Raw genomic sequence first — 23,059 nt, forward strand, 5'->3', positions numbered from 1 at the left:
CCTGCCAGAAGCACAAGATCCTCCTGGCCCTGCTCAGATGCCTTGAGACATGCCTTGCCTAACCAAGAACTTCCTAACAGGGACCCAGATACCTCAGATGATGAGATTGACTCCCTGGAAGAAGGAGAAATCCCTCCAGGAATGGAACCATACCATACCATGCTTCGCTGCTTCTACAAGGACGAATTACCAGCTCTGGTTTCCCAGACTCTGAAGAGGCTAGGTATTCCTGGCACAGACCCTATGGCGGAACCAAAGAAGAACCTGTTATGGTTGAGTGTGTTTTGGTGGATCCTTGAGTGCTGTGGGAGATGATCACGCCCACGGGGAGGAGCCCTGTGAGGAGCCACAGCATGGGGCTAGACTTGTAATGCACAAAACACATTTCTTTATTAAACAGCTTGAAGAGAGCCACCAGAGGTGGCAGTAGTGAGACAGTCTGGTAGTTGCAGTCTTGGGGACCTCGGCAGAGGGAGCCCTTCTCTCCTTGATGATGATAGGAGGTTCCGCAGCAGGTTTCCCAGCTAGGAGATACTGTGGATGAGATAGACTGAGAGTTAGAGTACTCACTAGGTGTTTGCTGTTGGTATGCGATTCCACCAGATATGTTGAAGAAGGTACAGGCACCAAGGCAGGGAGAGCAGGCCCTCGAGGAGCGAGTACCTGTTCCCTGTAAGGCACCTGAAATAAAGCAGAGGGCCCTCGAGGAACGGTTACCCAGGTTAGCAGTTACCCTGAAGGGCAGAGAGAGAGTGCTTCCAGCAGCAGCACGGAAGCGGCAGAGTAGCGTAGACAAGAACAAATTTGAGTCCTTGCCAACTCAATGAGCTAGCAAACTAGTGAAGGTAATATACCCGGATGGCGTGTCGTCAACATGAGGGAATGCCCTCGAGGTTCGCGCCAAGGGTGGCATAAAGACGTGGGGTGTGCGTGCGCACACCCTAGTAGGTACCTGAGAGGAGCAATGGCGGGAGGCTGCACCATAGTTGTTCCGGGGACGCCGGAAAGATCGGCTTGTAGATGCTGCGGCAGCCATTTTACCCAGGTAAGCGGGAGGAGCCATGAATAAGGTGAGGTAAACGGGGCGAAGCTGTCTAGCACCGACAGATGCAGCAGAACCCCATCTTGGTGTCCCTTCATAAGGCCTCATGCTACTTTCCAAAGATGGAAACCATCCAGGAACTGATTGACCTGGAATGGGATGCCCCGGAGGCCAGCTTCAAAGGTGGTCAGGCCTTGGAATCCCTATAGAACCAGCGACCAAGGAATGCCTGCGTTTTCTGAAAGTGGACGCTATGGTCTATGCCGTCTCAAAGCGAACGATTCCCATTGAGGGAGGGGCTGCATTGAAGGACACTCAGGACAGACGATTGGAATCCATCTTTAAGCAGGCCTTCGACGCACAAGCAATGACACTGCAGATTGCTTCCTGCTGCTCACTGGTGGCACGTTCCTGCTTGCTGCTCTCGAGAAAGGCAAATAACTCTGGAACGTATACCGGTGAGATGATGGAACCTGCAGCAGCCTTCCTCACGGATGCAAGCTCAGATCTGGTGCGCACCTCAGCTAGGGGCGTTGCCTCGGTAGTGGCAGCCAGAAGACAACTATGGCTACGGACTTGGTCTGCGGACGCGACATCTAAAGCGAATCTCACAAGAACCAAAATTCAGTCATATATCCAATCAGTCATGCCCGAAACCCTGGAGTAATAATTGGTAGAGAACTCTTTTAAAAACCATATCACAACAAAAATAAAAGACGGATATCGTAAACTACTTACGCTCTCTCATTTAAAACCTTTTCTCTCCAATAATGACTTCAGATCAGTCCTTCAATTACTAATTTTCTCCAACATAGATTACTGTATCTTACTCCTTTTCATCTTACCACTAAACACTATTCACCCACTACAGATCCTACAGAACGCGGCTGCAAGAATCCTCACTGGATCCAAAAAACACAACCACATCACTCCGATACTGATTTCACTACACCTGCTTCCAATAAGATTCAGGATTGAATACAAAGTACTATCCATCCTTCATAAAATTATATATGAAAACCAGAAAATTGGCTAAGCTCATCTATAAAACTACATACCCCTAATGGAAACCTCAGATCAGCAAACAAGGGACTTCTAAAAACACCACCTACGCGCTCCAATCAACTCACCTCAATCCAAAAGAGAGCAATATCTCTAGGTAGCCCAAAACTATGGAACATCCTACCAAGTGAACTAAGAACTCAAGAAAACTTAAAAACATTCAAAAAAGATCTAAAAACATGGTTGTTCAACAAAGCATACCAACTCACCCAATGAACAACACAACAACTTCACCCTCCACTTAAACCTGAAGATTAAATGAATAAATGAACTTATCACAACTATGGACTATAACTAAGAAGTTAAATGTATACAGATTTCTAAATAACTAGTATTTGATACACCTATGTTTACCAACATTTTGAATCTTTTTTGAAACCCTGTTTATCCCCCTTAACATTGTAACCTTCATATGTGTTGTAAACCGTTATGATGGATTTATAATTATGAATCCGAATGACGGTATATAAAACTCGATAAATAAAATAAATAAAAAAGAATGCCTTTTAAAGGATCTCTCTTGTTCGGAAATGAATTGGAAAAGTTAGCCAGCAAATGGGGCGAATCCCCAGTGCCTCGGCTACCGGAAGATAGGAATAAAAGATTTCAGCGTCCCTCCCTCAGAAGAACCAAGGGCAGAGGATCGCAGCACTTTAGACCCTACAGGAACTCGCAGTTCCAGGCACCTCGTCCCTCCAGAAGGTCCCAGCCCTTTCGGAACAGACAGACCAAGAGGGGTGCAGGCCCGGGGGCAGGCTCCAGCCGTGCTCCACAATGAGAATGGGCCGACCCATCCACAGGAAGAGGATATAGGGGGGGGTCGACCTACCCTCTTCTACCAAAGATGGGTCAAGATAACGTTGGACAAATGGGTTCTAAACATTATTCGAGAACGTTACTCTCTGGAGTTCCGCAGCATCCCTCGAGACAAATTTATGATGTCACCCTGCCACTCCTACTCCAAGAGACTGGCAGTAGAAACCACTCTAACAAGACTATGCAGTCTGAAGGCAATAACTCCCCGCCCCGACAAAATACGGGGCGCTATTCCATTTATTTTATCGTTCCCAAAAAGGAAGGATCATTCCGGCCCATCTTGGACCTCAAGAACGTCCACTGTCATCTGCGGGTTCTACACTTCCAAATGGAAAATCTTCGCTCCATAATAAGGCAGTACAACCAGGAGAGTTTCTAACCTCCTTGGACCTTTCCAAAGCCTACCTTCACATCCCAGTCCATCAGAATCACCAGCGCTTCCTGCGCTTTGCAATACCGGGTCACCATTACCAGTTCCGAGCGCTACCCTTCGACCTAGCAACCGCACCCAGAATTTTCACCAAAATCATGGTGGTCGTGGCGGCAACACTGAGGAAGGAAGGGATTCTGGTACACCCTTACCTGGACGATTGGCTAATCAGGGCAAAATCTTCGGAAGAGAGCCGGCAGGTGACCAGCAGAGTCAAGAGCCTACTGCAGGAACTCGGTTGGGTCGTGAACACGGGCAAGAGCAGTCTGCAGCCCTCTCAGTTGCTAGAGTACATGGGGCCCATTTCGACACCAAACAGAACAAAGTCTTCCTCCCTCCTCCGAGGAGAAGGAAACTGATGGAACAATTACGACTGTTGATGACCAATGCACGCCCCAAAGTATGGGACTATCTTCAAGTCCTCGGCCTCATGGCATCAACCCTGGAGGTTGTCCCGTGGGCAAGGGCCCATATGCGACCGCTCCAGCGCGCATTACTGTCACGATAGAAACCACTGTCCCAGGACTACTCAATTCGCCTCCAGCTACCAGCAGAGGTACGTTGTCAGCTCCAGTGGTGGCTACAGGAAGACCACCTAAGCAGAGGAGTAAGCCTATCCCCACCGAACTAGATCTTGTTCACCACGGATGCGAGCCTGCGAGGGTGGGGAGCCCACTGTCAGGAACTGATGGCCCAGGGACAATGGAACAAGGAAGAGGCGGAATGGAACATAAACCGCCTGGAAGCTCGAGCAGTCAGACTAGCGTGCCTGCGATTCAGCCACAGACTCTGAGGCAAAGCAATTCGAGTAATGTCGGACAACGCGACAACGATTGCTTACATCAACCACCAGGGAGGAACCAAGAGCCAGCAGGTGTCTCTGGAGATAGACCCTCTCATGGCATGGGCGGAGATAAACCTACAAGGGATCTCAACCTCCCACATCACAGGAAGACAACGTCTCAACAGACTTCCTCAGCAGAGAGAGCCTGGACGCTGTCAACCACAGCCTTCCAACTGATAGTAAATCGTTGGGGCTTCCCAGCCATGGACCTACTGGCCACCCATCTCAGTGCCCAAGTTCCTAGGTTCTTCAGCCGCAGACGACAGCCGCAATCCCAAGGAATTAACGCTCTCGCCCAGACTTGGCCAGAGGAAGACTTACTGTATGCCTTCACCCCATGGCCACTACTGGGCAGGATCATCCACAAGATAGAGCATCACAGGTGACTAGTTCTACTAGTGGCTCCGGATTGGCCAACCAACTTGTATTCCACAAAAGGACATCACCTCCTACCCCATGACTTTTTAGTTTTCTTAGAAGCCTCTCATGCGGAACTTTCTCGAATGTCTTCTGAAAATCCAAATACACCACCTTTGTCCACATGTTTATTCACCCCTTGAAAAAAATGTAGGAGTTTTGTGAGGCAAGACTTGCCTTAGACAAAGCCAGCATGGATTTACCTATCTAAATGTTTTGTAATTTTATTCTTTATAATAGTTTCTACGATTTTTCCCGGCACTGAAGTCAGGCTCACTAGTCTATGGTTTCCCGGATTATCCCTGGATCCCTTTTTAAATATTGGGGTTACATTGGCCATCTTCCAATCTTCAGGTAAATCGGATGAATTTAATGATAGGTTAGAAATTTTTACTAATAGGTCTGAAATTTAATTTTCTAGTTCTTTCAGAACCCTGGGGTTTATAGCATCTGGTCCAGGTGATTTACTACTCTTCAGTTTGTCAATCAGGCCTACCGCATCTTCCAGGTTCACCGTGATTTGGTTCAGTTGAACGGAATCATCACCCATTAAAACCTTCTCCGGAATGGGTATCTGTCCAGTATCCTCTTCAGCAAACACTGAAGCAAATAAATAGTTTAATCATTCCGCGATGGCCCTATCTGAAACTCCGTTTATTGTAACGCCTCACCGCGATTGTTTTGTTTTATGTAAACCGACCTGATTTGATATTTGTATCGAGAACGTCGGTATATAAAAATGCTAAATAAATAAATAAATAAGTGTCCCTTTAATCCCTTGATCATCCAATGGTCAAACTGACTCCCTTGCAGGCTTTCTGCTTCAGACATATTTTAAAAAGTTTTCATTGTGAGTTTTTGCCTCTATGGCCAACTTCTTTTCAAATTTTCTCTTAGCCTGTATAATCAATGTCTTACATTTAAATTGCCAGTGCTTATGCTTTATCCTATTTTCTTGTGATGGATCCTTCCACGTTTTGAATGAAGATCTTTTGGCTAAAATATCCTCTCACACCGCACTGTTGATCTGACACGTCGCTATCAGGTACACACGTCGGGAACCAGGACTGCCATTGTCATGGTCCACTATGCTGGTGGGAGGAGCAATCAGATAGGGGTGTCAATCTGATGTATTCCATAGGCGGACTTAGCAATCTGTTGTTATAGACTGCGTGAGATGATAGTAAGTGAATCCTTGGGCCGGTGGCAGATGACCACACCCCCGAGGGAAGATCCCGAGAGGGAACACCGGCTAGGCTTAGAGTATGGAGACAGACACACACTAGTTCTTTTATTAAGCAGGTCTTGAAACCACCAGAGGTGGCAGTAGTGAGCTGAAGTGCCCGGTAGGGCTGAAGTTCCTCAGATACTGTAACAGCGATCACTGGATGGCTGAGCTGTTGAGAAACTGTAGACAATGAGTAGGCAGGGTATTAGGAGTTCATGAACAGAACTAGATGACAACACTCACATATATTGGTCTCAGGGAGCTCAGGAGCTGCAAAGGATAGTCCCTCAAGGAGCCTATCCTTTCCAGGAGTACCTGGTTCCTGGGAAAGCTCTGAGAGAGCGATGGTAACTCACAATGATGTAGATAATGATGACTTCCAGGCAGAAGCGAATCAGCATATAGTCAGGAACGAGGGCCCTCGAGCGAGTACTGGTTCCTGTCTGTAACCTGAAAGGCAAAGAGAGAGAGCGAAGCCCCCGAGGAGTGGGTACCTCTGGGAAGTCCGAGGAGGCAGAGTAGCTTAGGCAGGCACAGAGTAGCTTCAGTGGCACTCGAGGGTTCTTGAGAACCCTCGAGTGCCACTGAAGCCCTCGGGTGACAGGGGTTTCGAACTTGGATGGATCAAGTGCTGAGTTTACCATCCACTCAAGGCACCCTGAGACGCCAAAGCATTCAGGCACAGTGGTCTGGTGCCTTCCTTGCGGTGGCCTGACAGAGCACCGAGGAGCGTCCTGCTGTCCCATCACTGACCTATAGCTATTGGGCACCATGGATACCAACGATTTCGAGGCCCTGAGCTGCTGGGATCAGGGTGGGCATCGGAGGCCACACCTGGATTTGTGCACCATCAGTGCTAATGTATGCTAGCAAGGCCATTGTGAGCCATAGCTGCTGGTGAGGGACACCATGGAGCTCGCAGCATTGACGCCCTTGGAAGAATAGGTGAGCCGAGGGGAACTATCGATAGCACTGGCAGTCATCAGTTCTTTTGGGCACCGATCAGACATATTGGGGCCATGTTGGAGTTACAGAGTCTCTGCCTGCAGGCGCCCCTGGCACCCTTAGCTGCCGCCAGTCCATTGATGCCTTCGGGCAATGGGGTCTCTATTGGTGCCGCTGGACTTTCAATGTCTGCGGTCGCCTGTGGTGCTGTAGATGGCACTATATACTGTCGAACTGATCAAGACACAGTCAAGCGCCGTTGACGCTTGACTGTGTTGTTTGGTGCCCTTGATGTGTTGGTGAGCATGAGGGCTATTGGCCCTATGGTCGCTGTCACCATGGTGGGCACCATCAGTCGCCATGGACTTCATAAGAACATGCCATACTGGGTCAGACCAAGGGTCCATCAAGCCTAACATCCTGTCTCCAACAGTGGCCAATCCAGTCCATAAGAACCTGGCAAGTACCCAAAAACTAAGTCTATACCATGTTACTGTTGCTAGTAATAGCAGTGGCTGTTTTCTAAGTCAACTTAATTAATAGCAGGTAGTGGACTTCTCCAAGAACTTATCCAATCCTTTTTTAAACCCAGCTCCACTAACTGCAGTTCCTGGGCGGTTAGCTCGTCCTTCACCCGTGACAACAGCCCTTCCAAAAAGATACTCCACAGATTGTCCTCCCTCCAGTTCAGCTCAGTGGCCATGGTCCGGAACTCGATGGCGTAGTCCATTAAGGGCTGATTGCCCGGCTGGAGATGAAGAAGGTCCAAATCCACCGTATCTCTCTGGCTGGATTCTTCAAACACTAGTTTGAAGGCTTTGACGAATTGCTGCAAAACCTGTAGCAATGCATTCCCATGCTCCCACAGAGGAGGGGCACAGGCCAAGGCCTTCCAATCCAAGAGGGAGAGTAAGAAAGTGGTCTTGACAGAGTCACTGGGAAATTGTGCTGGCTGAAGTGTAAAAAATGCATAAAGCACTGATACAAAAATCAGCAGCACTGCTTTGGTCTCTTGCATATCAAGGAGGAACCTGGAGGTGTACTGGGGCACAGCCACGGTCATCCAGAGGCATTGTGGTTTTCCTGCCACTGGCCCTTTAAAAGAGGCCGAGCTGTGCACATGCTCGCCTAGGATCACCCACTCAGCTAAGCGGCTGTGTCTTCACCAGCTGTGGCATCGGTGGGGCCCCCTTGGCCCGGGACCAGAGGTAAGATGGCCAGTTGCCAGACGGACCTGCGACTGGCCAAACGCAACAAGAATGCCAAAAGCTTTTCTGAAATCCAAGTATAAGATATCCAACATTCGCCCATGATCCAATTTATTGGTCACTTAGTGAAAGAAGTTATTCAACTTTGTATAATAAAATCTTCCTCTGATAAAACCAAGATTCCTTGGATAATGTAGCCCTCTGGATTCAAGATATTTCATTTTCCTTTTCTTTAAAAGTGATTCTATTAATTTAGCCACAACTTTAGACTAAGTAGCCTGCAGTTACCTGCTTCCTTCCTATTTTAATTTTTAAGAAAAAGGATAACATCTGACTATCTTCAGTCATTTGGAATCACTTTTCTTTTCAAAGAGTAATTGAATAGAACTGTGAGTGGATCTATCAGAACTCCTTTAACCTTGTTTATTATCCTGGGATATATCCTATCTAATTCCATTGCCTTGTCCACCTTCCATTTTGCTAGTTCCATATGACCCCTTCTTTTCTGTCAATGAAGTGGTATCTGTCTCTCTACTGTATGTATTCCTGTCTCCAATTCAAACTTCATTAAACAGTGAATGAAAGTATTTTTCAACATTTCTGCTTTTTTTTTTTTTTTTGTCAGCCTCTGGACATTTCTCCTTTTCATCTATTAGTCTTATATTTCCACCTCTGCACTTCCTCCTGTCACTGACACATTTGAAAAATTCCTTGTCACCTTGCTTTTGCATTAGTAATGTTTACTCTCTTGATATTTTTGACTAACTGCAAAACACTGAGACAGATATGAATTTTTAAGAGTACATTTTCAATAACACACATCAAATTATGTATATGCTGTTGAGCCCGCACAAAGTACCCATGTTTGACTGTTGGGCTGATGGGTGAATACAAAGTACACGTGTTTCCTAAGTTGTTTTGAATGTGAGCACATTGCTGACACATTTTTCAGATACATCAGAGAAAAGAAGGAAGGCCCAAAGTGGTATAGTGAAATTGAAAGATGAGAAGGAGCAAGATGTAGAGACAGATGAAAAATAGCAGAAATATTAAACAAATACTTCAGTTCCGTGTTCACTAAACTTAGATGGGAATGGGGTAGCACAACTCCTTTTACAGAAGAGAATGTATGGAAAGAGCGAGGGAAAACTGAAAGTGGACAAGGCCATAAGACTGGATATACAGGATACAATGGACGGGAGCTCAGCAATGTCCTGGTAGGTCTGCTGAAAGATCTGTTGAATAGATCCCTGGAAATAGCAGTGGGGCCGTGAGATTGGAGAAGAGCGGTTTTTGTCCCGCTTCATAAGAGTGATAGCAGAGAGGAGGCTGGTTAGCCTCAGCTCAGTAGTGGGAAAATTAATGGAAACTCTGCTGAAAGAATAGTGAACTATCTACAATCTAGTAAGCTGCTGGATACAAGGTTTCACCAGGGGAAAATCCTGTCAGACAAATCTGATTGATTGTTTTGATTGGGTGACTAGAAAATTTGTTAGAGGAAGAGTGTTTGATATGATTTACTTGGATTTCAGCAAAGCTTTTGATATTGTCCCACATAGAAGGCTTGTGAATAAAATGAGAAGCTTGGGAGTCGACGCCAAGGTAGTGAAATGGATTACAAACTGCTTGACTGACAGGAGATAGTGGGTAATAGTAAATAGAACCTACTTTGAAGAGAAATCGCTGTAGTGTCACAAGGATTGGTATTAGGACCGGCTCTGTTAAATATGTTTGTGAGCGACATTGCAGAAGAGATAGGAGGTAAAACGTATCTGTTGGTGGACAATACTAAGATCTGCAGCAGAGTGGACACGTCTGAAGGAATAAAGAGAATAAAAAGTGATTTAAGAAATCTTGAAGAGTGGACGAAGATTTGGTAGCTGGGATTCAATGCCAAGAAGTACAGAATCATGCATCTGGTGTGTGGTAATCTGAAAGAGCTGAATATGATGGGGAGTGAAATACTGATATGCTTGGACCAAGGGAGAGACCTTGGAGTAATAATATCTGGCAATCTAATGTAATGTAATAAGGTGATAGCTAAAGCCAGAAGAATGTTGGGCTGCCTAGAGAGAGCAATAATGAGCAGGAAGAAGGAGGTGATAATGCCCTTGTACAGGTCCTTGGTGAGGCTTTACCTGGAGTACTGTGTCCAATACTGGAGGCAGTATCTCAAAAAGGATAGAGACAGGATGGAGGCAGTTCAGAGAAGGGCAACCAAAATGGTGAGGGGTCTGTATCAGAAGACTTTTGAAGAGAAGCTGAAAGATCTAAATATGTATACCCTGGAAGAGAGGATGTGCAGGGGAGACATGATACAGTCCTTCAGATACCTAAAAGGTTTTAATGATGCACGATCCTCAAACTTTTTCCGTAGGAAAGCAAACAGTAGAAATGTGGGTCACGGTATGAAACTCCAATGGGGGAACCAACATCAGAAAATATTTCTTCACAGAGAGGGTGGTGGATGCCTGGATTTCCCTGTCAGAAAAGATGGTAAAGATGAAAACAGTAAACAAATTAAAAAGGTGTGAGATAAACACTGTGGATACCTTAGGGCTGGAGATGAATGAAGAAAACGGAGCATGGGGGTAACCTGCAAGGCGCGGCAGCTACTACCCCTAACAGAATATAAAGGGGTTACTACCCTTAACCAATTAGCTTACATGATTTTGACGCAACTGCAACATCTATCTTTGCTTTGACGGGGGGGGGGGCATTGGATTTAGATGACAAAAAAACACGGGCCTTGACTGATGGTACTGATGCACAGACATAAGTAGAAAAACACAGAATAGCTTCTAAGGCCAAGTGCATAAACTAAACACGACAGCTCTGAATTTCAAGGAGGCTGAGCACCCAGTAAAAATGTTGCTATCAGTAAATTTTTTATGGATTATCATGAGGCTTGGGAATAACTGCACAGAGCAGCAGTTGCCACCCTTAAGAGAAACATAGAAATAACCTGCATGGTTTTGGCAGATACTGCCATAAGAAGAAGCTTGCTGGGAAGACTGGATGGACCATTTGGTCCTTTTCTTCCGTCATTACTATGTTACATGTTCATTTTTGAAAAGTGAGTGTAAGCATGTTGTTTCTTACCTGACCAAGTTAGACCCCTTATACCACGGAGTGTCCCTTTTTACTGTGGCTAAAAGTATGTGTGCTGTGCAAGGCTGAAAATCTACTTAGACAGGTTCAGCCATTCTACCTGCATAACCTTTGTTTTTACCCATGTAGATCCTGACTAAGCTTTGGAAATGTATCCTTTAAAACATTTTTTTTCTTTTTTTTACTTCCTATAAATATCCTGTAGCATTATAAAATAGCACTGTGAACTGTAGTCGTACATCTCATCAATGTGGACATTCAGTTCTACTATATGTAAATGCTTACAATAATTTTCATAAAGAAATATATTTTAATGATAATCTGAGAAACATATTTTGCACTTTATTCTAAACCTATCATTCATTGAAGGTAATAGGGATACTTCATTACTAAAGTAGGGCTCCATTCAAATTTACTGTATATTTAAGATTTCCTTGCTCAGTTTTTATTTTTGAAATAACTCTTTTCCCTATTTTGAAGTTACTAAAATAGAGTGCTTTCTTGTAGTTGGCCCTGGCTCGTTTATATGAGGGTGAAGAGAACTTTCAGCCTTCAGAATCTGACATGCCAGCAGAAGCATTAGCTATTGATCCTGAAAATCCAGTTCAAAGGTAAGATACTATGCTTCTGTTCAGTTATGTTTAAGTTTTGTTTTACTGTGCAAATCTATTATTTGATCTGACCTCATACTTATCAGGACTTTCAGAAATGTTATGTGTTGGAATTCTTTGCTTCAGTGTTTACTGAAGAGGATTTTGGGCAGATACCAGCTCCGGAGACTGTTTTCAAAGATGAAGATTCAGATGAACTGAAGCAAATCATGGTGAACCTGAAAGATATAGTAAGCCAGATTGACAAACTAAAGAGTAGCAAATCAACTGGACCAGATTGTATGCACCTCAGGGTTCTGAAGGAACTCAAAAATGAAATTTCAGATCTGTTAATTAAAATTTGTAACTATCATTAAAATCATCCATTGTACCTGGAGGGTGGCCAGAGTAATCCCAATATTTAAAAATAGCTCCAGGGGTGATCCAGGAAACTATAGACCGGTAAGCCTGACTTCAGTGCCGGGAACAATTATGGAAACTGTTATAAAGAATAAAATCACCAAACATTTAGATAGACATGGTTTAATGGGACACAGCCAGCATGAATTTACCCAAGGGAAGTCTTGCCTCCCAAATTTCCTTCATCTTTTTTGAATAAACATGTAGACAAAGGTGAACCTTGTGATATGGTGTATTTGGATTTTCAAAAAGCATTCAAAAAAGTCCCTCATGAGAGGCTTCTAAGAAAACTAAAGAGTCATGGGATAGGAGGCGATGTCCTTTTGTGGATTGCAAACTGGTTAAAAGACAGCAAACAGAGATTAGGATTAAATGGTCTGTTTTCACAGTGGAAAAAGGCAAACAATGAAGTGCCTCAGGGATCTGTACTTGGACTGGTGCTTTGTAATATATTTATAAATGGTCTGGATTTTCTCCTACATCAGCGGGCCTCAAAATCTTTACGCTATTACCAATATCAGTTATACAAGCATGGTAATCGGCCCAGCAAACTCTTAGCTAACTTAGGACTCTCTCTCTCTCTCTCTGTCTCTCACATACTCTCTCTCACTGTCTCTCAGACCTTGCCTTGGTATTGAGGCTTATTGATGGTTGGGTCCTGAGCTCTGTGTTCCTGGTTCCTGGTCTTGTTCCTGTTCTTCATCCTGCTTCTTCTCTCCTCCCTCGTTGGACTGTGACCTTTGGACCGGCTGCTGTTCTTCGCTTGGCTCGACCATGGACCGGCTTCTGACCCTTCTCCTGGCTTGCTCCTGGACTGGCTTCGGACCACTCTCCTGTCTTGCTCCTGGACCAGCTTACGACCCTTCTCCTGGCTTTGACCATTGGACCGGCTCTTGACCATTCTTTGGCCTCCACTCCTGGACTGACTACGACCTGCTGGAGTCGCCAGCTGTCTGGAATCCATGACCTGCAGGAGGCACCTGCATCCAGACCTATCTTTAGTCTTCAGTGAGTCTCATAAGTCCCAGCGGCCTGGGTCCCTACGGGCTCTTCCTGGTGGGACCATGAGCTTCCAGAGCGAAGTCTTCGTTCAATTGCTGATTCACCAGGCCTTGCCTTCCAACGGTAGGGACCTTGAGAGAGAATCAAGAGGGTTGATTCTCTCCTAGGTAGCACTAACTCTACCTCGGAACAAGGGTCCACCTTCTGGTCCTTAACACTATATAGCCCTAAATCCCAGAATGTTGCCTTCTCAGACACATTTTTCCAAAATATTTCCTGGCCCTCACTTTCTACTGCTCAGTCTGCTGTCATGAATGCCCCTTGCTGTACTTACATGATGTTAGGTTCCATCTTAGGAGTTACCACCAGGAAAGAGATCTAGGCATCATAGTGGATAATACATTGAAATTGTTGGCCTAGTGTGCTGTGGCTGTCAAAAAAAAGCAAACACAATGTTAGGAAATATTAGGTAGGGAATGGCAAATAAAACGGAGGATATCATAATGCCACTGTATCACTTCATGGTGAGACCACACCTTGAATACTGTGTGCAGTTCTGATTGCCGCATCTCAAAAAATATATAGTTGCACTGGAGAAAGTGGTTCCAGCAGTGAGAGAGCATTTGCATCTTCCCAAAGTGGATGTGCTGATCTGTGCCGCTCCTCCACGTGGAGGGAGGAGCAGCCTTGAAGCATGAGCATGATAGATGGATTGAGTCTATCCTTAAACAAGCCTTTGAAGCAGTGCAATGACTTTACAGATAGCTTCCTGTTGCATTCTGGTGGCACGTTCTTCTCTTCTTCTCTGTCAGGAAGCTGATGATTCTGGGGTGCATTCCATAGTAGTTATCGAAGCCGCTGCTGCCTTTTTAGTGGATTCGGGCTGCGATTTGTCCGTACCTCAGCCAGAGGACTGGCTTCGATGGTTCCAGCTAGGCATCAACTATGGTTGTGAAATTGGTCAGCTAATGCATCCTCCAAAGCTAATCATTTGAAAATGCCTTTTAAAGGCTCACTCTTTATTTGGGAGCGAGTTGAGAAGCTGGTCAATAAGTGGGATGAATCTCCAGTTTCCCGGTTGCCGGAGGATAAGAAGCAATTGAACTACCCCTTTGCTATGAGGGCTCATCACCGGGGTTCCAAGCAGTTTCGTCCCTACAAGGGGTTGACTTTCAAAGGACTCTGCCTTTCAGTAGGTCTCAGTCCTTTAGTCCCAGATAGCCCAAGAGAGGAGTGGGCTCGGGTGGCAGATTTCCCGAGCTTCCCATTGAAGGTTTGCTGACCCACCTTTGGGAACAAGAGATAGGAGGATGCCTCTCTCTTTTATCAGAAGTGGGTCGAGATCACATTAGATCTGTGGGTCCTGGAGGTGATACAAGAGGGATCTGTGCTGGAATTTCTCAGTATTCCTTGCGACATGTTCATGGTGTCTCCTTGCCACTCCCTGCAGAAGCAGCAGGCAGTGGAGTTTATACTTCTAAGGTTCTTCAGGCTGTGAGGGCTTTGGTTCCTGTGCCTACGTCTCAAGAAAGTATGGGGCGATATTCTATTTTTTCCTAGCGTGCAGCAGATGGACTCAGGACCAATGGGTATAGTGTACTCCTGATATCAGTAGGAGACGGATCAAATTTCAATCTGACGTCAGCCCTAGTACATATACCACTGCAGGAAGTGCAACTCTAGTATTTTCCGTCTCCATAGCAGTTAGGGACTCTATGCACGCTCGCACAGCGTTAGAATAATTTTACCAAAGAAAACCAAAATAAGAAGAAATCTTACCTCTACAGATGAGCCCCGCTCTCCTGCGGTGACACCCATTGGGTCCCTCCCCGAGTTGAGAATTCCCGAGGTGATTTCCGCGATCCCTCGGAGGTAAGCCTCAGTCCGGTGGCCGACCCTCGGCGGGGACCTAGCCCCTGACATCAGGTGAGGCTGAGAGGCAGCGGGTGCAAGCTCGAGTGCGGCGGTGAAGGTATTTTCCCTCTCCCCCCGCAGCCGGAGACTGCCCGGAACGAGACCAGGAAGCGCAGAGACAAGGTTAGGTAGAAATCTATTTAAAAGTCTCTGGTCTCCGAAGCTCGAGAAGTCGCACAGGTCGCCAGCCGGGACCAGTGCCACCGGGTTGATCTGCCCTAGCAGGGCTAGACCCCGGTCAGATCGGAGGGCCCTCCCATGTGGAGACCCTCCGAGGTGGTCGCCATATTATCCGCGTGGTCGCCGTCACCATTTTGATCTGTTCGTCGCCCTGTCCTCCGTTCTGATCCGTGCGCACAAATACCTTGTGCGCACAATGTCGAGCGCCCAAGTACCGTGCGCACAAGCGATGCGCATAACCACGCGCTTACTGTGCCGGGCGCATAACTTTGATCTGTGTGCACAACAGCGCGCACATCTCCCTGAGCGCGCACCAAACCTACGCGCACAACTTCGCACCGGAGCGCACAACTTTATCTTGCGCGCACAAGCCATGGCACCACCGGAAAAGAAACTCAAGGCTCAGGGCCTTTGCCCAGCATGCCACATTAGAGCTGCACAGCATGAGGAGGCCACGGCCCTGTGTATACAGTGCGAAGAGGCCCTAGGGGATCCAACTCATGGCCCTCCCTAGCCGGTACCGGATTCCAGTCTCTCGAACAGTACGCCGGGCCTAGCATTGCACAGCGCCCCCCCCCCCCCTCAAACGGGGCTCCCCAGGGACACGGTGCCACTTAGTCTAGACCCAGCATCTATTTCCTGGGTGGAATTCTTCAAAGGTCTGCATACCTTCGTCCACATGCAACCTGGGTCTCCTATAATACGGCCACAAGCTCCACCAGAGGCCCTCAACATCCCGGGTCCCTCTATACCCAGGGAAGTGATCCCACCGCCCAGAAGCCCCACCTTCGGGGACACAGACAATTCGGATGAGGAGTCAGAATCCCTGGAGGAAGGGGAACTCCCTCCGGGAAGAGAGCCCCACCGAACCATGAGACGCTTCTTCACAAAGGGTGAGCTTCCAGACCTGGTCACACACAGCATAAAAGAGCTTGCTATCCCGGGCACAAGCGCCTCAGGGGAACCTAAGACGAACCCCCTACTAGAAGGGACTCCATCAGACCTCCCGTCATTTCCCACTATTACAAGCCGTCCAGCAACTAATTGACCTGGAATGGGATGCCCCGGAAACTACGTTCAAAGGGGGCGGGCTCTGGCAGCCATGTACCCTCTGGAACTAGCCGCCAAAGATTTCCTGGCATGTCCGAGAGTGGATGCCATGGTCTGCACGGTTTTGAAGCGCACTACTATCCCAGTGGAGGGAGGAGCAGCACTCAAGGATGCTCAAGAAAGACGTCTGGAATCTATCCTCAAACAGTCCTTTGACATCTCTGCTATGTCTCTACAGATCGCGGCTTGCTGTGCCATGGTGACACTCGCCTGCTTATCACAGACCAGGAACAACACTCCTGGGGAAGCCCTGGAACCAGCAGTATCATTCCTCGCGGATGCCGCTTCTAATCTGGTGTGCACCGCAGCTTAGAGGAGTGTCATCTGCCGTGGCAGCCAGATGACAACTCTGGCTCCGAAACTGGTCGACCGACGCATCTTCCAAAACAAGACTCACAAGGATGCCCTTCAAGGGAACCCTCCTGTTCGGAAGCGAACTAGAGAAACTAGCCAACAAATGGGGCGAGTCCCCACTGCCGCTGCTACCAGAGGACAGGAATAAGAGAAACCAGTGACCCTTCCCCCGAACTTCCAGGGGCAGAGGATCACAGCGCTTCAACCCTTATAGAAGCACATATTAAGCGACCTGCCCCATGGGCCGGAACTAGTCCTTTCGGCACAAGCACAACAAAAGGGGATCCAGCTCGGGCCCAGGCCCCAGCCGCCCCACAATGAAAATCAGCCGACCCATCCAAAGGAGGAAGCCATAGGGGGCAGGCTTGCCCTGTTCTACTGAAGATGGGTCGAGATAACTTTGGACAAGTGGGTCCTAGCTATCATTCGATAAGGATATTACCTGGATTTCCACCACCTCCCTCTGGACAGGTTTGTGGAATCCCCCTGCCACGACCCTTTCAAAAGGATGGCAGTGGAAGCCTCACTGACCAGATTACTAGCCTTAGAGGCTATAACACCAGTACCTCCGTAACAAGTAAATACTGGACATTATTCCATCTATTTTATCATTCCCAAGAAAGAAGGAACGTTCAGGCCCATCCTGGACCTCAAGTCAGTCAACCGTCACCTGAAGATTCCTCGCTTCCGCATGGAAACCCTACGCTCAGTAATAAGGGCGATACAACCGGGAGAGTTCCTTATATCCCTGGATCTGTCGGAAGCCTACCTACACATTCCGATCCATCAAGAATATCAGCGTTTTCTACGCTTCACGATCCTGGACCGTCACTACCATTCGGGTTAGCCACAGCATCCCGGACGTTCACCAAGATCATAATGGTGGTGGCAGCAACACTAAGGAAGGAAGGAATCCACGTACACCCTTACCTAGACGATTGGCTGATCCAGGGCGAAATCCCCAGAGGAGAGCCACCAGGCGACCAACAGAGTCAAAATTTTACTGGAGAGCCTTGGGTGGGTGGTCAACACAAATAAGAGCTGTCTGCAGCCCTCCCAATCTTTAGAATACTTGGGAGTCTGGTTCGACACCAAAAAGACAAGGTCACCCTGACACCAACAAGGAGATCGAAATTGAGGACCCAGTTGCGAACCCTGTTAAGCGAGCTTCGCCCCACAGCATGGGACTACCTACAGGATCTCAGCCTCATGGCATCCACACTGGAAGTAGTGCTACGGGCAAGAGCTCATATGAAACCCCTAGAGCGCTCACTACTATAACGATGGAATCCACTGTCCCAGAACTACACCATACGCCTTCAGCTCCCGGACAAAGTCCGGACCCAACTACGATGGTGGCTACAAGAAAACCATCTTGAGCCAGGGAGCGAGACTATCCTCACCATACTGGATCCTGCTCACCATGGACGCCAGCCTACGAGGATGGGGAGCACACTGCCAGGAGCTGACCGCTCAGGGACAATGGAACAAAGAAGAGCCGGGGTGGAACATCAATCGCCTAGAGGCCCGGGCAGTCAGACTAGCCTGCCTACGGTTTGGTCACAGACTCAGAGACAAGTCAGTCAGAGTAATGTGGCCTACATCAATCGTCAGGGAGGAACCAGAAGTCAACAGGTGTCTCTGGAAATAGACCCCCCTAATGTCATGGGCGGAAGCGAACCTTTGAGCGATCTCGGCCGTCCACATTGCCGGGAAAGACAACGTCGCTGCAAATTACCTCAGCAGAGAAAGTCTAGACCCAGGAGAATGGAGGCTTCGACCACAGCATTCCAATTGATAGGAAACTGTTGGGGAACACCAACCATGGACCTCCTGGCAAGCCGGTCCAACACCCAAGTGCCTAGCTTCTTCAGCCGCAGGCGGGAGCCCCAGTCCCAGAGAATCGATATCCTGGTACAGACCTGGCCTCAGGAGACTGTTATACGCCTTCCTGCCGTGGCCCCTATTGTGCGCTATCATCCACAAGATAGAACACCACAGGGGACCAGTACTTCTAGTGGCCCCAGACTGGCCAAGAAGACCGTGGTACGCAGACATGCGAAGACTGCTGACAGGGAACCCCCTCCCTCTACCTCCTCACAGAGACCTGCTCCAACAAGGACCGATCCTCCACGAGGATCCAGCTCGATTCTCTCTTACGGTCTGGTCATTGAGAGGACTCACCTGAGGAAAAGTGGATACTCGGGGACAGTAATTGACACCCTACTCCGAGCACGCAAGTTCTCCACATCCCTAACATACATAAGGATTTGGAGAGTATTCGAAGCCTGGTGCGAGGACCACAACATTGTTCCATGCTCCTGCGGTTTTGGAATTCCTAAAGAACAGCCTACAGAAGGGATTGTCTCTCAACTCCATCAAGGTACAGGTGGCCGCATTGTCATGCTACGGAACCAAGAGCGAGAACGGCAGCATAGCCTCTCACCTGGATGTCTCCTGCTTTCTGAAAGGAGTCAAGCAGATCCAACCACCCCTAAAGTGGCCGGTGCCTCTTTGGAACCTCAACCTGCTCCTAGATTTCTTAGCAGGAGCTTCCTTCAGACCCCTTCGCGGCCTGTCTCTCCGACTATTAACAATGAAGACAGTCTTCCTGGTGGTAGTCTGTTTGGCACGCCGTATCTCTGAGCTACAAGCACTGTACTGCCGGGAGCCATTCCTCAGACTCATCCTGGGAACCATCCAGTTACGCACAGAACCGTCATTCCTCCCCAGAGTGGTGTCCCACTTCCATCTCAACCAAAACATCTCACTACCATCGCCAGATGAGCAGAAGTATTCGGAAGAATCTCGCAGCCTACGCCATGTCAACGTTGGTAGACTCCTAGTCCGATACCTGGAAAGGTCAGAATCCGTACAAAAGTCGGACCATCTATTCGTCCTTCACAGTGGGAAGAAGCAAGGGGAAGCGAACTCGCGAGCAACCATAGCCTGCTGGATCAAAGAAGTCATCAAGGTGGCCAACGTAGAAGCAGGCAAGCCAATGCCTTTACAAGTCAAGGTCCATTCTACTAGAGCCCAGGCAGTGTCCTGGGTGGAAACCAAGATGCTGTCACCCGCTGAGATCTGCCGGGTGGCGACATGGTCCTCCATCCACACCTTCTCCAGGTTTTACCGCCTGAATGTTCAGGCTCGGAAGGACACAAAATTTGCAAGGGCAGTACTATATGGGTCACGGGCAGCCTCCCACCCAGTTCGGGAGTAGCTTTTATACATCCCATTAGTCCGGAGTCCAGCTAGGAAATGGAGAAATCACTTACCTGATAATTTCGTTTTCTTTAGTGTAGACAGATGGACTCAGAATCCCACCCACGGCTGCCATTACTCATGGACTTCTCGGGTGACATCCCCGAAAGCGAGTGATTCACGGGTAAGTCATGCTTTCCTTCAGCTAGGACACCCATCCTACCGGGTGTTGACGTTTCTCAGTTCAGGGCACTGGCGGTCTCCAGCTATAACCAATTCAATCGGTTCAAATTAATCAAGTTATCCAAGTTATAAAGTTAATCAAGTTATTCAAATTGTTCAGTCATACATATATCCACAATGCTTCCTGCAGGGGTATATGCACTAGGGCTGACATCAGATTGAAATCTGATCCGTCTCCAACTGCTAGCAGGAGTACACTGTACCCATTGGTCCTGAGTCCATCTGTCTACACTAAGGAAAACGAAATTATCAGGTAAGTAATTTCTCCAATTTTGCTGTGCCCAGGAAGGAGGGTTCCTTTCGTCCCATCCTGGATCTCAAAATTGTCAACCATCATTTGAGGGTGACTTATTTTCGCATGGAAACCTTACTCTCTATGTTAATGGTCATGCGTTCGGGGGAATTTCTGACCTCCCTGGATCTGTCCGAGGCATACCTTCATTTTCCCATCTGTTTGGAACACCGTTTTCTGCATTTTGCGGTGTTGGGGCACCATTATCAATTTTGGGTGCTGCCCTTTGGTATAGCCACTGCCCACAGAATGTTTTCCCAGGTTATGGTGGTAGTAGAGGCGGCGTTGAGAGATGGGATCCTGGTGCACCCATACTTGGATAACTGGCTAATTTGAGCCAAGTCTCAGGAAGAGAGCTGCCTGGTAACCAACAAGTTGATTTCCTTGTTGCAGGAAACCTGGCTAAGTACAGGCTTCAGTCATTTGAGTATCTGGGTGTCTGGTTCAACACGAGGCAGGACAAGGTTTTCCTGCTGGAAGTTTGGATTCAGAAATTGTCACAGGTGCATCAGTTGGTGAACAATATATGCCCGACAGTGTGGTGTTATTTGCAGGTGCTCTGTTTGATGGCGACAACCCTGGAAGTGTTGCTGCGGGTGAGGGCGTATATGCATCCTCTTCAGTGCTCACTGTTGTCTCATTGGAACCCACAGTCTCAGGACTGTTGTGTTGGCTCCACTTGCCGATGGACATCTCTTTCACCTCCAGTGGTGGCTGCAGGAGGCTCATCTGAGCAAGGGAGTTTCCTTATCCTCCCCGAATTGGTTGGTACTCACAATAGATGCAAGTCTCCAGGGTTGGGGAGCTCAATGTCACTAACTAACAGCCCAAGGACATTGGAATGCCGAAGATTCCCTCTGGAACATCAATCACCTGGATGTCCAGGCGGTCCGGTTGACATGCTTACAGTTCAGCCGCAGGCTGTAGGGTCAAGCAGTCCACGTAATGTCGGACATTGCGGCGACGATGCCCTACATCAATCACCAGGGAGGAACCAAGAGCCAGCAAGTGTCACAGGAAATAGACCAACTTATGGAATGGGTGGAAGGACATCTACAGATGATCGTGGCCTCTCACATTGCAGGAAAAGATAATATAAAAGCAGACTTTCTCAGCAGGGAGAGTCTGGACCCGGGAGAATGAGTGTTGTCAGCCAAGGCATTTCAGCTGATAGTACATCGCTGGGGCCTTCCATTCCTAGACCTGCTGGTGACTTCTCGCAATGCGAAGGTTCCTTGATTTTTCAGTTGCAGGAGAGATCCGTGATCCCTGAGCATAGATGCTCTCATTCAGGTTTGGCCAGAAGATGAGTTGCTTTATGCCTTTCCTCTGTGGTCCTTTTTGAGCAGGATAATTTGCAAGATCGAAGGCCACAGGGGGCTGGTACTCCTGATGGCACCGGACTAGCTCAGGCATCCGTGGTATGCAGATCTGCGAAGACTCCTGGTGGAAACCCCCTTCGTCTTCCGCCACACTTGTATCTGTTGCAGCAGGGACCGGTTCTTCATGAGGCTCCGACTCGGTTTTGTCTTACGGTTTGGCCCTTGAGAGAGCTCCCCTGTTGAAGCTTAGATATTCTTCTGTGGTGATTGCCACTTTATTCCATGCTCAAAAGTTCTCCACTTCCTTGGCCTACGTGTGGGTTTGGAGAGTGTTTGAGGCCTGATGTGAGGAGCACAGTATTCTTCCTCGTTCAGTTAACATCCCACTCATTCTGGACTTTTTGCAGGATGGGTTGAATACAGGTTTGGCCCTTAATTTCTTGAAGGTACAGTTTGCAGCTCTTGTCTGTTTCAGAGGCTTGAGGAATGGTGTTACTTATCATCTCATCCTCTTGTGGCCCGTTTTTTGAAGGGAGTGAAGCATTTTCAGCCTTCTTTGAGGTTACTGGTTTCCTTGTGGAGACTTAATTTGGTGCTGGATTTTTGGGTGGGCCCTACGTTCTGACTGCTGTGTGGCCTTTCCTTGTGGATATTGACCTTAAAGACAGTTCCTGGTGGCCATATGTTTTGTGCGTTGGATTTCCAAGCTGCAGTTGCTTCCTGTTCCATTCTTCTTGCCTAAGGTCAAAAAAGCAAAGAGAATATTGGGAATTATTAGAAAGGGAGTGGTGAATAAAATGGAAAATGTCATAATGCTTCTGTATTGCTCCATGGTGAGACCGCACCTTGAATACTGTGTACAATTCTGGTCGCCGCATCTCAAAAAAGATATAGTTGTGATGGAGAAGATACAGAGAAGGGCGACCAAAATGATAAAGGAATGGAACAGCCTCCCCTATGAGGAAAGACTAAAGAGGTTAGGACTTTACAGCTTGGAGAAGAGACAGCTGAGGAGGGATATGATAGAGGTGTTTAAAATCATAAGAGGTCTAGAACAGGTTAATGTGAATCATTTATTTACTCTTTCAGATAATAGAAGGACTAGTGGGCACTCCATGAAGTTAGCATGTGGTACATTTAAAACTAATCGGAGAATGTCCTTTTTCACTCAACGCACAATTAAACTCTGGAATTTGTTGCCAGAGGATGTGGTTAGTGCAGTTAGTATAGCTGTGTTTAAAAAAGGATTGGATAAGTTCTTGGAGGAGAAGTCCATTACCTGCTATTAAATAAGTTAACTTAGAAAATAGCCACTGCTATTACTA

General features: G+C 47.6%; 1 protein-coding gene across 5 annotated transcripts in view; it reads left to right on the forward strand.

Moving 5' to 3' along the window:
* Window positions 1–23,059, forward strand: part of UBXN2B (UBX domain protein 2B) — a 112,957-nt gene that overhangs the window by 17,944 nt on the left and 71,954 nt on the right. For all 5 annotated transcript variants that reach the window (XM_029591333.1, XM_029591336.1, XM_029591338.1 and 2 more), the window contains exon 2: window positions 11,611–11,714. In XM_029591333.1, the coding sequence (XP_029447193.1) occupies window positions 11,611–11,714 (104 nt within the window). The remainder of the gene's footprint in view (window positions 1–11,610; window positions 11,715–23,059) is intronic.

The sequence above is a fragment of the Rhinatrema bivittatum genome, chromosome 2 (genome assembly GCF_901001135.1).
Source record: "Rhinatrema bivittatum chromosome 2, aRhiBiv1.1, whole genome shotgun sequence".
NCBI classification, from domain to species: Eukaryota; Metazoa; Chordata; class Amphibia; order Gymnophiona; family Rhinatrematidae; genus Rhinatrema; species Rhinatrema bivittatum.